Source organism: Prunus mume, linkage group LG4 (genome assembly GCF_029339155.1).
Source record: "Prunus mume cultivar Tortuosa linkage group LG4, ASM2933915v1, whole genome shotgun sequence".
NCBI classification, from domain to species: Eukaryota; Viridiplantae; Streptophyta; class Magnoliopsida; order Rosales; family Rosaceae; genus Prunus; species Prunus mume.
The window spans coordinates 27,281,467-27,298,348 of NC_142701.1; the positions used below are offsets into that span (position 1 = coordinate 27,281,467).

Consider the following 16,882-nt stretch of genomic DNA (forward strand, 5'->3'; position numbering starts at 1 on the left):
TAAAACATATAAGCAATCTCCAAATATGTCAAAACCTTGAAATTCAAAATACATATTGTAGCAAAATACAATTGATGTTGCACTACTCGTCTTCGAGGTGAGCATCTGAACAACTTTCTACATTGTCTTGTCGAATAAAACATAATAATTAATAAGACATAAATCATTTGAGAATAAAAATAACAAATACAATATTTAACAATGAGAAAAATATTGAAATAAGAAGAATGAGTATATGACTAAATATCTCTATATAAAATTAGTCTAGTTGCAAAAAAAAAAAAAAAAAAAAGAAGAACATGAACTTGGGATCAACGGTGGACCCAGGAATTTTCTAACAGAGGTGTAGTTTTCAAAAGCTAAGAGCTCAAAAAAAAAAAAAAGAAAAAAAAAAGAAGAACATGAACTTGGGATCAACGGTGGACCCAGGAATTTTCTAACAGAGGTGTAATTTTCAAAAGCTAAGAACTCAAAAAAAAAAAAAAAAAAAAAGACAACTAAACATCCTTATAATTTAAACAATACTAATGTTATTCATAATAAATTCTTTCTCTTAAAATACCATTCTATAATTGTACAATTAAAACAAAATAAGGGTTTTATATCTATACATATGACTAATTGACTATAATTTATCAATTAAATAAACAAATCAATATCAAATTATCAATAAAATAAATAAATAAAAATTAATTATACCTTGAATACCATGTCAAGTAGTCTCTTCCTCCTTGAGTTTGCTACTGATCTTACTAATACAGAGAGAGCTAAATAAGAAAAAAATAAATTTATTAAAAAAAGAATAAACAAAATTGGCATTTGTTTAAGAAAAAAAAAATGCATTCGACTTACTTTGGATTGACGTACTTAAGAAGAAGAAAAAAAACGTAGGATTCTTGTAATGCACACACACTTTGATGAAATTGGGTACTGTTAAATTGGTCCTTTATAAAAAAAAATTCCAATCCCAATTCAATAAGGAATTCCCAAAACCCAATTGAATAAAGATAACTCCCACTTAAAACCCAATTAAGTAAAGAATTAAAGAAATTGAAAACCCAATTAAGTAAGAAATAATACAAATTCGAAAGCCCAATAGAATGGCCCAGCAGCAGCAGCAGTTTCCTTATTTTTTTTATCTTTTTTTATTAAAAAAAACCCTGGTCCAAAACGACGTCGTTTTGGCCAGGGATGTTTGAAAAAAAGAAAAAGCGCGCGTGTGGGCGCATCGCGCAGCAGATGCAGCGCCTAGCCCTGGTGGTTTGGGCATTTCGTCGAACGCATTGCTTGCATCTCTTGTCTGAAGCAAAGGTGCAACTCCAGCTGCTCTAATGGACTTTTCCGGCGACCGGAGGTGCAGGTGCACCTCCTTGCGCCTGCACAGGTCCTCCACTGCTTGGGATGTCGAAGAAAGAAGGGGAAAAGAGAAAGAAAGTGGGAGAGAAGGAAGAGGGGTGGGTAATGCGGAGGGATGACTGTGCTGGGGAGGAGGGGTGGGTGGTGGCAGCTTGGATGTCGAAGAGAGGTGGTGGAAAGAGAGGAAGATGATCCAGGTACATGTGTTTTTTAAAACCTGTTTCTACGTGAAACCTAATTGGACCCAACTTATAATCTCAACCGTCAAATCTTATCCAACGGTGTAGATAGAAGTTCGCACCAATTGATCGCAAACAGACGTCCTCGCTAGAGCCTAGCGCATTATATACCTTGGATACCCTTCTACCCTTTGTTTAGAGAATAATTCCCTTTGTTTTTTTGGCTTAAATAAGGTAAACTGCAATGAATTAACTTACTACTGTTAACCAAAACGAGCAACTATGAAAATGAAATGAAACAGAGTCGCAGACAGAAAAATAAAAATAGGTGTGAGAAAGAGTCAAAGAAAGAAAGACACAATTACAACTTGCAAGTTGCTACTGGCTAGCCCAATTCATAATGCACTTGTAGTTTGATGTAGCTTGATGCACATGGAATAAATCACGAAGCCATTTTTGAACCAGTAAACTTTCATGATAGTCTGCAGAAGAAGAAGAAAGATGACAAGAACAAATTGCACCATTACATGGTTTACATTGTTACTCTTGTTATGCTTTGCGCACCCGTTTTGTTTTGCTAGGGACACACTCACATATGACACTCCAATTACAGACGGCATTCGATCAGAAACTCTTGTTTCAGCTGGAGGAGAATTTGAACTGGGATTTTTTACACCTTCATCAACACAAAGCTCTGGCCTTGCGAGAAGATATGTTGGCATTTGGTATCACAATATTAGTCCAAGGACAGTTGTTTGGGTTGCTAACAGAGAGAAACCAGTTGTCAATTCAACTAGTACTGGAGTTTTTGCGATCAAAGAAGGTAACCTCCAAGTGTTGGATAGTTTTACTGATGAGTCTTATTGGTCAACAGAGCTTCAAACACCCAAGTCTTCAAATTTGGTGGTGAGGCTTATGGATTCTGGGAATCTGGTGTTGTTTAGGGATGGTGATGATCATTTGTGGCAGAGCTTTCAAAGCGCAACTGATACATTCATTCCTGGGATGGTGTTGGATACAAACTTGGAATTGACTTCATGGAGAGATCAAGATGACCCAGGAATTGGGAACTTCACCTTCAAGCTAGATCAAGAAGGAGACAATCAGTATGTCATTTCAAGAAAGTCAATTCCTTATTGGAAAAGTGGAGAGCCAGGTCAGTTTTCCACCTCAGCTGAAATGCCTTCTCTTATATCTGATCTGTTATCAAATTTCAGCAAGACTACTGCCATACCTATAGGTCGAGGATATAATTATTATAATTTTACACCTATGACAACATTGGAAATCAAATATAAAAGAGTGGTGATGAATTTTAATGGAAAGATACAGTTTCTGAACTGGATTGAACAAGAAAAGCAGTGGAATTCGATTTGGTCGCAGCCAAGAGGTCGATGCAGTGTGTTTAATGCTTGTGGGAACTTTGGCAGCTGTAACAGTGATAATTGGCCGTTGGTGTGCAAATGTTTGCCAGGTTTTAAACCCCAGTTTGCAGAGCAATGGGAAACTGGAGACTTTTCAGGTGGATGTGAAAGGAAGTCGAGAATATGTAGCAAGGACACTTTCTTGAGATTGAAGATGATGAAGGTGGGAAAACCAGACACACACATCATTGTTGACAATGAAACAGGATGCAGGAACTAGGGCTTAAAAAACTGCCAGTGCCAGGCTTTCTCATATGGTGCAGGTGTAAACAGCACCAGAAGGGATAATACTGCTACTTCCTTGTGCTGGATATGGTTGAGGGATCTAAATAATCTTGAAGAAGAGTACGAACATATTGGCCATGACCTCTCTGTTCGAGTTGCCTTAGGTATTGCATTTCTCTGTTTAATTTTGGATTATGATGGAATATATGCAGTTGTTGGTTTGTTTCACCAAACTACTTTTACAGTTGAAAAAAGATTTAAGAGAGTGAGAGTTTAAAGCACCTCAGTTAGGATGAGGGATGTCATACGTGCGTGGCAGTAACAAACTCTACACACATAAACAACTAAACAGTCTGTTATATACTAGAAGCATTCTATGTTAAGCTTTTACATGTGAGCATGATTGCAGAAGCATGAGGTTAATGCTAATTTTTTACTTCGTTATGATAGTCAAAAAATTACATCTTGTGCAGAATCAACCGTAAGAGACTGCAAGCCTTGTGGCACAACCGCCATTCCTTATCCCCTCAGCACTGGATTGGATTGCGGTGACCCCATGTACTTCCGTTTCAACTGCAACACCAGCACAGGCCTGGTTAGGTACGTGGGACAGAATAAAACCTTGTTTAGAGTTATTAGCATCAGCCCAAGTACACGAAGATTTGTCATCCAAGAAAAAGATGTGGATAATTGTGATCCTAGGAACACATTCAAAAGTCAGCAGCTCAACCTGTCACTGCCATTTAAGGTGATCAGTTGGTGCAATGCCAACCTTTCATCTAGAGATACTAATGCAGTAGAGTTGGGTTGGGAGCCGCCGACGGAACCGACCTGTACAACATCTGCAGACTGTAGGGATTGGCCACATTCAACTTGCACTCCAGCAAGAGATGGAAAGAAAAAATGCCTTTGCAATTCCAATTTTCAGTGGAATGGCTTAAATTGTACTCGAGGTGAGAACTTCATGTTAGGCATAAAATTTTGCTGATGCATGTGCGCCTCTTGCTGCAAATCAATATTTTTTGAGAGTCAAGACTAGTCCTGCTGCGATGTTGAGATAATGGTATTGCTAAGAAGGATTAGTTTATTGAGATTATTTTTAGCTGAATGACTTATTCAGTATTTCTCCTTATTGTAATCAACTGTGATGTTCAACCCCCTTAGCCTGTTGTAAGTGCAGCGTTGGATTCATCACTCTACTGAGACAAAACCGAGGCTGATGATGAATCCTGCTTGCTTACAAGGGAGAATATAAAGAAGAAAAATCCCATAAATTCATAAGGTCTTTCCTATAATTTCCGAAATTATTTTTGGAATATCATTATGATACACTGTGTTATGGGAATTCATATAGTAATCAATTATCTTTTTTTAGATTGAGTAGAAATTATAATTGGAAAATAATAAAACCAAGTAGAATTGGACTTATAAATCCAATTAGTTATTTGACTTACTGTCACTGGAATTTGCCATTTTACATTGTTAACTCAATAAGCTTATTGTATGATGAAAACTCACATTTATAAAGTTCCCCTTGCTTTCTTGTAGAAGGTAATTTTTCAGAGTCAGAAGAGCAATCTAGAAGAAAAATGTCATTGTCTCTGATACTGATAGTTGTGGCAGTCCTTACAATTGTGATTTTTCTGGCATGCATTGTTTTTGTTTATATATGGAGAAGAAAGACAACCAAGAGACGAGGTAACTACTTTGCTATATGCACTCTGTACTGAACATCTGCAGAATTGGTCCTATTGAATGACAGCATGAAAATAAAATTATTCAATTCCATGTATTAGATAAAATAAATCGAGCACAACTTGATAGTGAAAGACGAGTTCAAGAGTTGATGGACACAACTGAGTTCACGGAAGAAGATGGGAGAGGTATAGATGTACCCTTTTTCGATTTGCAAAGCATACTGGATGCTACAGATAATTTCTCAAATGCAAACAAACTTGGACAAGGGGGCTATGGACCTGTTTACAAGGTAATTCAGGAATACTTGTTTGCCAAATCATTGCAACTGAACCACCTGAGCAACACTTTGTCCCTAGAAAATTGTTTTTCATTATGTTGATGTGTTCTGGTTAGTTGTAAATTGATGTGAAAGGGAATTTTGTTGCCAGGGCAAGTTTCTTGGAGATCAAGAACTCGCGGTAAAGAGGTTATCAAGGGCTTCAAGACAAGGCTTACAGGAATTTAAGAATGAGGTGGTGCTGATTGCCAAACTTCAACACCGAAACCTTGTTAGGCTGAAAGGATTTTGCATCAAAGGAGAAGAAAAAATTTTACTCTATGAGTACATGCCTAACCAAAGTCTAGACTTGTATATATTTGGTTTGTTCCTAGTCTTCATTTCAGTATTTTTTTTTTACTGCGTGATATATGGTTTCTTGATTACCAGAGCTCCTTTCTCTAATGGAAAATGCAAACTTTGGCAGATCATACAAAAAGCATGGTTCTCAATTGGGAGATACGCTTCAACATCATTTTGGGAATCGCTCGAGGACTTCTTTATCTTCATCAAGATTCCCGATTGAGGATCATTCACAGAGATTTGAAAACCAGCAACATTCTCTTAGATGAGGAGATGAACCCCAAAATATCTGACTTCGGCTTGGCGAGGATTGTTGGAGGCAAAGAAACTGAGTCGAGTACAAACACAGTAGTTGGAACTTAGTAAGTTTCGTGTGGACGGTTTAAATTTCAGGGTGGATATTTCATACATTGTAGCACAATTTTGAAATTTTAATTCCTTGACCATTTTAGAGGGAAGTGCTTTGGTGCTTGCATATTTTACAAACTGTTATTATAATTTGTGATGCAGTCGTTATATGTCTCCGGAGTATGCATTAGATGGAACTTTCTCAGTGAAATCAGATGTGTACGGCTTTGGTGTGGTTCTTCTTGAGATAATCAGTGGAAAAAAGAACACAGGATTTTATCAATCCCAACAAACTTTCAGCCTCATAAGTTATGTAAGTGTGGTGGTTGAATCTTTCATATACATACCCTTTATTTTATAACCCCATTTTTATAACCATATTGAAATTTCAACATTTTCTCAGGCATGGAAACTGTGGACAGAAAACAAGGCTTTGGAACTAATGGACAAGACTTTGGATGAAAGTTGCAACAAAAGTCAATTTATCAAGTGTGTCAATGTTGGGCTCCTATGCGTGCAAGAAGACCCTGTTTACCGTCCCGCCATGTCAAGTGTTCTTACCATGCTTGACAGTGAAATTGCAATTCCAACTCCTAAACAACCAGCCTTTCTCTTCAGGAACAATTCCAGCAGAGCTTCTCCTTCTACTAAGCCAGATACAATTACCGAAATAACCACAAGTCTAGAAGAAGGTAGATAATTAAAGCATTGTTGAGGCTGTAATTGGTCCTTTTGTCCTCCTTAAGTAAACTTTTGACTCTTCATGTCTCATATTTTCGTTTATACTAAAACTGTAACTTTTTCTTTGTGATGAGTCTACGCCTCCAAACGTGGTAATTATAAAAGCCCTCTCAACTATAATGTCGGTTACAAAGATTTGACCTCTTTGCAATGCTACTTGGTCACACAATATGAGTAGCATATTTCATAATAATGCACCTAATATTTAAATGATCAAAAAAATGTAATCTAACACCAGGGTTTAATAACAAAAGTAAATACTTAAACCAAAACCTTAGCTTCAAGAATAATTATTAAAACAAAAAAAAAAAATTATTAAATTGCACGAAATTGACTAAAACCTTAGAAGGCTATTTTCACCTAACATAATCCACTGCTAGAAGAAGCTCAAACATGTTTTTGTTGGCTTGCGCTTGTCAATCTGCTGCATGCTAGTTATTCTACAATAATTATATATGTGCTGAACAAAAGGAAGTCTATCTGCCTACTTCCGAACTAATGGTGATTACATAATTGTTGGAAAAAATGGGAGATGTTTGAGGAGGAGCAGCAATAGCAATGGAATTCCTATGAGCTGATGAAAAAGCAGGTTCTTTGGAGGGTGGAAGTGATGCAGCTTCGTTGCCCTGCAGCATACTAATCACAGAAGACATTATTGGCCGATCGGCTGGAGCTTCTTGAACACACAAAAACCCTACATGGATACACCTTAGAGCTTCATGAGTGTCACATGCTTCCCTTACTGATTCATCAAACACCTCCATTCCTCTGCCTTCTTTCCAAAATTCCCATGCCTAATTAAGATTTCATTAGGACCATTCACTTTAATTGCAAACTTGAAAGGATTAAAAACAGAAGGACGACATATACATACTAGCTAGAATAATTTCTAGTTTATATATACTTACCCAACCAGCAAGCGTTAGCGTAGGATCAAAACGATGAAAAGAAGAATTCCTCTTTCCACTTACAATCTCCAAAATCAACATTCCAAAGCTGAATACATCTGATTTCTCAGAAAAATTGCCCAAGAGTGCATACTCAGGTGACATGTAGCTGCTGCGCATGAATTATAATGGTAGACGAAGTAAGCAATAACAATTAAAGACTAACATTTTGCATCATCAGGTTTAGTACATGAATAATGCAAAAACATGTGCTATATATGTCTGCTTACTATGTCCCAACAACCCTGTCGGTATTTGCTTCTGTTTGGTTCATCCAAAAATCCTTGCCATTCCAAAGTCTGAAATTTTTGGGTTCATTTCTCCGTCCAACAGTATATTACTTGCTTTTAGGTCCCTGTGAATGATTCTCTATCTGGAATACTTGTGGATATAAAGTACTCCTTGAGCAATGCCTTCTATGATTCGAAACCGTTTACCCCAATCCAATTTTATCTTTTCATATGGATCTGAATAAGCAATACATTTAAAAAGATGTTGCAGAAATTAGCTAATCAAATTTGATGTCCAGGAAATCAACAACATCAAAGAATATCTCAAAGGTGATGAACATGTATATACCAAACACAAGTTTGTCCAAACTTCGATTGGGCATGTACTCATAAATCAGTATCATTTCCTCCTCTTCATTACAGCAACCCAAGAGCCTAACAAGATTGGTATGTTGGAGCTTGGCTATAAGCTTCAACTCATTCATGAACTCCTCATGTCCTTGCCCTGACTTCTTCGACAACCTTTTTATGGCTACTTCTTCATTTTCAGGCAAAATACCCTGCAGAGAAAGATATTAATGGAAATTTTTTAAAGACAAGTAGACAAATTTAATATCATATTTATGAAGAACAATGTAATTAAGGAAGTTTCACCTTATAAACGGGGCCAAACCCTCCCTCTCCAAGATTATTAGCTTCAGAGAAGTTGTTTGTTGCAGCTAGTATACTATTTAAACCCGAAAGTGGTAGTTCTGTACCATCCTTTCCACTTCCAGCACTACCATTGTCTTCATTTCTAGAAATTCTCTTCCATAAAAGATATCCAAAAATTGCTGCAAGCAATCCTGTTGTTGCTGAGACGATTTCAATTGCAATTACAGCCCACCGCTTCTTGAAGAAATTTTTAGCATGACCCTTACCACCTGCAAAGAAAAGAATGAAAAGGCTCCAAGTTAGTAGTTATGGTAACTTTCTAGCCAAAATAACTGATTTTGCTTGTTTAATAATGAAAAAAGAAACAAAATTAATCGACATGCCTTGAAAATCATTGGAGCCATCCTCACAAACACGAATAGGAAGTGTTTGATTCTGTACAGAATCCACCAAGTTACCATACCATGTTATGCACCTCATAGGACTTCCCTGTGCCACATTTGCACAAGCATACGCTTTGCAAGAGCAGTTGTGAAGACACTCAGATTCACACTCACTCCTACTCTTTTTATTTTCTAACACAACAGCATGATCTGGTAGTTTTAAAAACCCAACCTTGGAAAACCCTTCTCTGTTTCTACCACATGTCAATGCCTTTTCCCTAACACATTCACCAGTCCAATACCCCAGCTCACTCCATGTTTTACTGTCATCCTGCCACAGCAGCAGGACAAACAGCCCATTTGGGTTCAACACAGACCTCAATTTCACTGAGCTATCCGAGACGCGATAAGTAAAATAAACCTCATCAGTATGATCATCAGACTTAACATTGAAAGAGAGGACCAAGAAGGTTGCACTGGGATTTTTAAAGGCTATTGATTTGGACTCATGGCCTGTCAAATTGTAGACAGCACTTCTCCAGTAGGGACCAAAGTTTTCCTTCCGGACAACAACCTGGGCAGGCACTTGAAGATCAATGCCGAGGGAGAACTTACCGGGTTTCGGATCGTCAACTGCTGCCCAGGATGTAAGCCGCCTCTGCTGGTCAGTCCTCTTGTTAAGGCTAATCATCATGCCGGGCAACAATGTGTCTGAGGGATGATCAAAGCTCTGCCACAAAGGGTCTTTTGTTTGATCTTTTCCAAATCCTAGGACAAGGTTTCCAGTGTCCATTAGTAACCCAATTGTGGCATTCGTTGCAGAAGCAGGGAGGGATGCATTTGAAGACCAGATGAGTGCTTTTCTTGTCTTCCCATCCAACACCACCAGATTTCCATCACTGCCCAGCAGAAAGACACCTGGAGAATTGTTAGAATTGAAAGGGGGAAACAACAAAGTGATTTTATTAATTGAGGAGGTGAATAGTACATGGCTTAGTGTAGGCTAATGGGCCTTCTTCACTTAGCATATTGGCTTATTGGCCACAACACTTGGTTTAGATTAGTTTGGGTTATGTGGCCCTTCACTTAGATTAGTTTGGGCTATTTGGCCCTTGCACTTTGATTAATGAGCTTATTGGCTTTCAACATAGTTAGCATTAGGTAGCCCTTGGCTCCCTAATGGTTTGGACTCCATCTTTTCTTTGTTGTTTGCATGCCTATTTATAGGCACCTTTGCCGACTTAGCCCTTGTACACCGACTTGGGCATTTGCTCCAGCCACATGTATGTGGCTTTGCCTAGAAACTTCTCCACAATTCCTTGTTGCATGCTTTCTTGGTTTTTCTGGAACATTCTTCAATCTTTTATTCCCTTCAAGCTTATAGCTCTTTCTTCACGCTTCCAGATTTTTCTACAAATATGCATTAATTTCAACAAGAATCAAGTGGGGTTTCTCCGTTGGCTACCCACACAATTGGTGGGTTTGGGATTGTATTGTACCAAATGCCAAGGAAGTATTTGGTAAAATTTTCAGGAGTGAAGAAGCCCAGTGCAAAGTTTCCAGTGGGAGAAATCAAGATCTGGTCTGCACTGATTGATTTGCCTAGGACTAATAAGTTGTGTTTGCTGGTACAAAAGGAAAATGGCAGCTTAGGAGAGAACACCAGTAATGTCAGGACACAAGCAATGAGCCTCCCCATTCTGAGAGACAAAGGAAGAAACAAGGAGACGACTGGCAGAGGCTCAAACAGCGCAGAATGACAAAGTTTGTACCTCAAGGCTCAAACTCGACAGTGCCTAAGACATAAAGTGTTCATTTATTTATACCCCATCAACTCACTGACATGCCACGTTTTCTTCGTTAAGCACATGCCACGCTGGTGCCTAAAATTGACGATTATTTTTTCTATTTAAACTCTCACTTCTCTTTGTTCACTTCATGTTCTAAGTTCACCTCAATTTGTAATTCAAATTTTCACAATTTTTAAGAAAACCCTACAATCTTCCCAAAATACACCTAAATACACAACCGGCAAAAAAATAAAAAATAAACCACACCCCATACCCCACAAAAACTTAACATGCATATTAGTGTTTTTTATATTATTATTTGCGTTTCAAAATGGTTTTGATTTTGTTTACCTCTGCATATGATCAAATGTCTTATCAAAAATTGCATTCATGTGTGGGAATTGGTTGTTGTATCTCTCTGCATTTTGCAGCACCTAGCAGAAACAATCATTTTATTATTCCTGTGAAATCATTCACGTGTGTTGAACATTTTCAATTGATTTTCCAGGCATGAAATTGTTAGTGTCGTGACCAAAGCTAGGAAGAATGTGGAGAAATTCAAAGTAGGTGATCGTGTAGGAGTTGGGGTGTACGTTCCTGCATGAAATGTGAGACCTGCGAGTCTGCGACCAAGACTTGGAGAACTGCTGCCCTCGAGCAATATTTACCTATAACTCATACGATCGGACCGAATAAAAGTCTTTCATCATAGCATTCTCAATAATTCTGGAAGGAGTCCCAAATCAGGAAATAATCTCACATTACATACTTCAATTGATGACCTACAAGTTACTATTTGCATACCTTATTTAGGGTTTGTAAAGAGAAGATGAGAGTGTAGGTTTCTTGGATTGAAAGAGAAGAGTAATCTGACAATAGGGTCTAAAGGATTTTATATGTTTCTAAAACTTAATATGAAGAGTGGTAGGGTATGTGTATAGATGTACTAAGAATTAAGTTGGATGACCTTTTTTGTCCTTTTATACAAAAATAAAATTTAAGAGCTTAATGATTTAAGCATTGGGGTGAACAAATAAAAGTATGAGGTTTAAATAGAAAAACTCAAAAAAAGTGTAGTCTTGAACTAGACTAAACCAAACCGTAATTGATTAAACCGGCTAATCAAATCAAATCAAGTGGTTTGATTCATGTTTTATATTAAAAGGTATAATTTTGAATTGAACCAAACCAAACCGCAATTAATTTGATATGATTCGGGTATACTGCTAGTTTATTATTTATTTATCAAATAATGATATCCATTAGAAAACTTTAGCAATACATCAAAGACACGTACGAAACAAGAATTCATCTCAACATGACTGCAAAACCAATAACCCAAAAGAGGAAAACTACATGAAACAAAATCCGCATAAACAACTAAACAACTCAAATCACCAAAATCCGCATAACTCGTATCCAAACCCACACAGCCCACAAACAAGCAGAAGTCTAAATTAAACCACAAACTTAAATCATGACTACCATACCACCATGGATCGAAGTCCCGCCATCATAGAACAAAGGGTAGATTTCAGGAAGAAAACCTCCAACGATCCAGTTGTGCATAAAAGCGAATAAGAGTCACATAATAGTTAACAAAAGTCATGATTTGACAACTATATTGCTAGTTTGAGGCCTAATCTAAACCCAACCAAACCGTACTTAACTTAGAGCATTTCCGGCAAAGGGCCCGAGGGAACCCAAAATGGGGTTTCAGCAACAAAGATCTGTCGGGGCAAGGAGTGGGGCCCGACTACAGGTTGGGCGCCTTGACCAAGGGCAATCGACATCGGTAGCGCTCTGAGTGCTCCCCAGACTTTCTTCCACGTGGCTCTTTTGGGCTCTCCGATCTCCTTTTTCTAGCAATCCAACGGCAGCCAATTTTTGCCCAATAAAAAAATGAACAAAATCGAAAAAATGTAAAATGGGGTTTCCGACAACAAAGATCTGCCGGGGCAAGGAGTGGGGCCCGACTACTGGCTGGCGAGGGCAATCGGCGTCGGTACGCTCTGATGCTCCCCAACAGCTTTCTTCAACGTGGCTCTTTGGGCTCTCCGATCTCCTTTTTCTAGCAATCCAACGGCAGCCAATTTTTTGCTCAATAAAAAAATGAACAAAATCGAAAAAAATGTAAAAAATACCCAAAAAATACTGAAATTTTTTTCTATAAAGACCAACCAATACTCTTCACTTTTGACACCAGCAACCAATATTTTTGTAATAAAAAATTGAAAAAAATACCAAAAAATTACTTCTTTTTTTTCTCTCTATACCTTATTTCCATTTTCAACATTTAAGTAAATGTCTTTGTCCTTTTACTTTTATTTATTTTTATATTACTCCATTTACATAAGTTTACAATGTAAATAAGGAAGTACCCCCCATTTGGATTCAAATAAAAATACTAGAAAATCAAATTCCCACCAAATCAAAATATGAAAAATCGGTTTTAGTGCAAAATACGATTTAGGCTAAAAATGATGGCTCATTAAGTGAATATATACTTCATATTAAAATCCCATAAAATCAAGTTTTCTTATTTGATGTGTAAGGAATAAAAGCCGCCAAAAATTATCTTGAGAAAATGATTATTCCGAAAAACTATTTTTCATACTTAGTCAATATTACACCTCCACTAAAAATCTTGAGAAAATGATTTTTCATATGTAGGAACCCAAAAATTTTATCCGAAAATATTATCCAAATTAATTGTTTAAGTAAACAAAGTTGTGAAAAAAAAAAAAATGAATAGTATTTGTCATGGTAAGCCTAAACTGCTGGAAACACACTTTGCTAGGGGGGGTAGGGCAGCCACTATTCACGTGAATAGTAGCTGCCCTAGGGCTCCCCTTGCCATGGCAAGGGGCTAACGGGTGGAAAGTGCTCTTAGGGTCAAGTGTTCACCTAGGGTACCGTTGGATTATGTATTGTAATAACCACTATGTCTAAAATGTATCAACACATAAAATTGTGACCCGTAAAATATAAGGGTACATAGGTTTCATCCGTGGAGAAAAGATTATTATTATTATTATTATTATTATTTTCATCTCCCTCATTAAAACTAAGTTTTGCAATGAATTTTGATTTTAGTTCTAATAAACACCACCCACACTATTTATGGGCGGGTTGGTCAGGTTACAACCCGATTGCATATTTTCATGTGAGGAGAGAACTGGTCTAGTCGAGATTATGCAGTTTTCTGCCCACCTTGCAATTTCTCCTTTCGAAGGAGGCTATAGTCTGTAGATAGACAATTAAACAAGAAGTGTTAAAACGGAAAAACCATACGGAAATAGATATAAATTTTCTATTATTTAATAATCTGTATCATTTTCAGTAATTTCACAGAAAGCTAGATGCAGTTCAAAAAATTTATTAACACATGGTGAGGGAAGAATGCTAAATGTGGGCTGTCAAATAATTTATTGGGACAAGATGAGCTGAGGCCACCGTCAACTTTCATCAATAATATATATATCATATATATATGTTACGTGGATTCTGCACATAATTTTTTTTAAGAAATAGAATTCATTCATAGAATCAAAGATGTATAAAGAACAACATGATACAGTGGCTTTGTTAAAAGCTTCCAAGGACAACCTCATGTAACAAACCCCATGAGAGGAAAGAATACCACACATGTCATGGACTAACATGAGAGTCCGATTCAAGTCACTTTGGACCATTACAATAAAAGAACAAATCAAAAACCAAAAACTAACACATAGACCTTCGACAAAAACGACCGCAATTATAGACCAATACAATAGATCCACATATAAGAGGACTCTGCGTTTATATACTCAAACAGTCCAGACACATTTACAGCAGCTTCTGTTTCTTCTTGGTCAGTCAAAGACAAAATATGGGAACCCAAAAGTCAGAAGGAGACATAGATTCATTTGGGCTGTTCATGCACTTGGATATACGTACTGCGATTTAAAAACTAAATTCCTAGACTATAATTCCTGGAGATTGATGGCATTAAAATGAAACAAGGATCATGTTGTAAAAGATTAATGTTTGTGGATAACGTTGGTAGAATAAATATTGTAGGAGAGACTAGCATGTGAAAAATTATTTATGCACACAACACAAGGGTGAACAAAAACGATTTAAATATTTGTATATGTGTAACTTATTTAAAAAATTAGTGTCAATGGGGTCTACCATAGTGGAAAAGGCTATTGAGTTATAGACCAGGTTCAAATCCCTATAACACCTTAGTTGTAAGTATGTGAAACCCTCTCTTCTCTTTGTAGGTTAGACTATCACTTGTATTAAAAAAAAATATTAATCACTTAAAAACCCACTACTGATGACTACTGGGATATAATTATTAAGAAATATAAACCAACTAAAATAAGTGAAAATTTCATTTAATTGGTCATAGATAAGTAATATAAAAAGATCTATCATTTAATTTCAATATGACTGCAAAAAAAAGCAACAATCTGAAAGGGGAAACTACATTGGACAAAATCCAACCAACTCAAATCACCAAAATCTATCATAGCCCATATCCAAACTCACACACCCCAAAACAAGCAAAATCCTAAATTAAACCACAAACCTAAATCATGACTACCATACCACCACGGATCGACGTCCCGACACCATAGAACAAAGGGTAGATCTCCGGAAGAATTAGCTTCCAATTATCCAACTGCGTATAAAAGCGAATAATAGTCGTATAATAGTTAATAAAAGTCCTTATTTGACAACTATATTGCTAGTTTGAGGCCTAAATTTAACCCAACCGAACGGTACTTAACTTTGGGTCAAGCTGCTGTAAATGTCTCTTTACATTGTTATCATCCATAAAATTATTTTTTTCATCCCCCTCATTGAAACTAATAAGTTTTGCAATGAATTTTGATTTTAGTCCTAATACACCACCACCCACACTATTTATGGGCAGGTTGGTCAAATTACGACCCGATTGCATATTTTCATGTGAGGAGAGAACTGGTCCAGTTGAAATTATGCAATTTTCTACCCACCTTGCACTTTCTCCTTTTCTCCTTCGGAGGAGGCAATTTTCTGTAGATAGTATGTTGCGTGGCTTCTGCACATATAAATTTTGCCAATGTAAAAGCCATGGCTTTCGCTTTTATATTCTCACACAGTTCAATGTAAAGAGACATTTACAGCAGCTTCCGTTTCTTCTTGGTTAGTCAGACAAAAATACAGGAGAGAGATAGATTCATTTGGACATGCACTTGGATATACGTACTGCGATTTAAAAACTAAATTCCTGGAGATTGATTCCATTCAAATGAAACAAGGATCTTGTTCTAGAAGATTAATGTTGTGGATAACGTTGGTAGAGTAAGGTATTGTAGGAGAGACTAGCATGTGAAAAATTATTTATGCACACAACACAAAACGATTCAAATATTTGTATGTGTAACTTATTTAAAAAATTATTAGTAGCGCCAATGGGGTCTACTGTACTAGAAACGGCTATTGAGTTGTAGACTAGGTTCAAATCCACCTTAGTTATATGTGTGTGAGAAATCCCCTCTCCTCTATATAGACTATTACTTGTATGAAAAAAAAAATTATTAGTCACTTAAAAATCCACTACTAGAAATATAAACCAACTAAAATAAATGAAAAGTTCATTTAATTGGTCATAGAAGTAATGGTAATTAAACTTAAATCGCGTGAAACTTTCCAACAACAAGAGACACAAAATGTTTGTGCATGTTGATTTATGCAAGAATTATTTCTCAACTATATATATGTTCACGGTGTAACATTAAGCAGATGGAGTCTAAAATCATCCCATAATAGTGGGATTCACGTACATATTATTATAGATGTGCTTTGCAAGAGCGGAACCAGGAATTTTTCAATGGGTGGGCTAATTAAAGTTGTTTAGCTTAAAATCTAAGGACCAATTTTTGTTTGGATACTTAGGCCGCGTTCGGTAACGTTTTCACGGCCCGTTTTCTGTTTTCATTTCCTGTTTTCTGGCAAAAACCTGTTCGGTGGAACGTTTTTGTTTTCCCTAAAAATATTTTCCAAAAACAAATCCAATTCATGAACAAAAGTTGAAAACGAAATTATGTTGTTTTCGTTTTCAACGTTTTCATTTTCAGTCCATACTATAATTCATTTTTTCCATCTCTCTTTCTCCAATCAACATCGATTCTTGTCTTTGAAATTCTCCATAGCTATTCTTCTTCTTCTAAAATCTCTGAGATCGTGATTTACTTATCAAGCACCAGACCCAAAAAAAAAAAAAAATTCAACTGAGGAGCACCACTGTGG

The 16,882-nt window shown here is 36.8% G+C and overlaps 1 protein-coding gene and 2 pseudogenes across 2 annotated transcripts; 2 read left to right on the plus strand and 1 right to left on the minus strand.

Annotated features, from left to right (window-relative positions):
* The first annotated feature begins 2,444 nt into the window (after positions 1 to 2,444).
* On the plus strand, positions 2,445 to 5,387 carry LOC148918314 (G-type lectin S-receptor-like serine/threonine-protein kinase At4g03230; annotated as a pseudogene).
* Positions 5,327 to 6,581, plus strand: LOC148918315 (G-type lectin S-receptor-like serine/threonine-protein kinase At4g03230). Its single transcript, XM_089050724.1, has 4 exons — positions 5,327 to 5,521; positions 5,626 to 5,863; positions 6,012 to 6,162; positions 6,253 to 6,581. The coding sequence occupies exons 1-4, from the start codon at positions 5,488 to 5,490 to the stop codon at positions 6,547 to 6,549; spliced, it is 720 nt and encodes a 239-aa protein (XP_088906850.1). The 5' UTR covers positions 5,327 to 5,487; the 3' UTR covers positions 6,550 to 6,581.
* Positions 6,582 to 6,830: 249 nt separating this feature from the next.
* On the minus strand, positions 6,831 to 9,817 carry LOC148918316 (G-type lectin S-receptor-like serine/threonine-protein kinase B120; annotated as a pseudogene). The gene is made up of 6 exons (XR_016125946.1): positions 8,805 to 9,817; positions 8,422 to 8,690; positions 8,117 to 8,327; positions 7,768 to 8,004; positions 7,499 to 7,649; positions 6,831 to 7,384 (listed from the first exon to the last, which is right to left on the minus strand). The product of XR_016125946.1 is annotated as a G-type lectin S-receptor-like serine/threonine-protein kinase B120 (transcript).
* Positions 9,818 to 16,882: the final 7,065 nt, after the last annotated feature.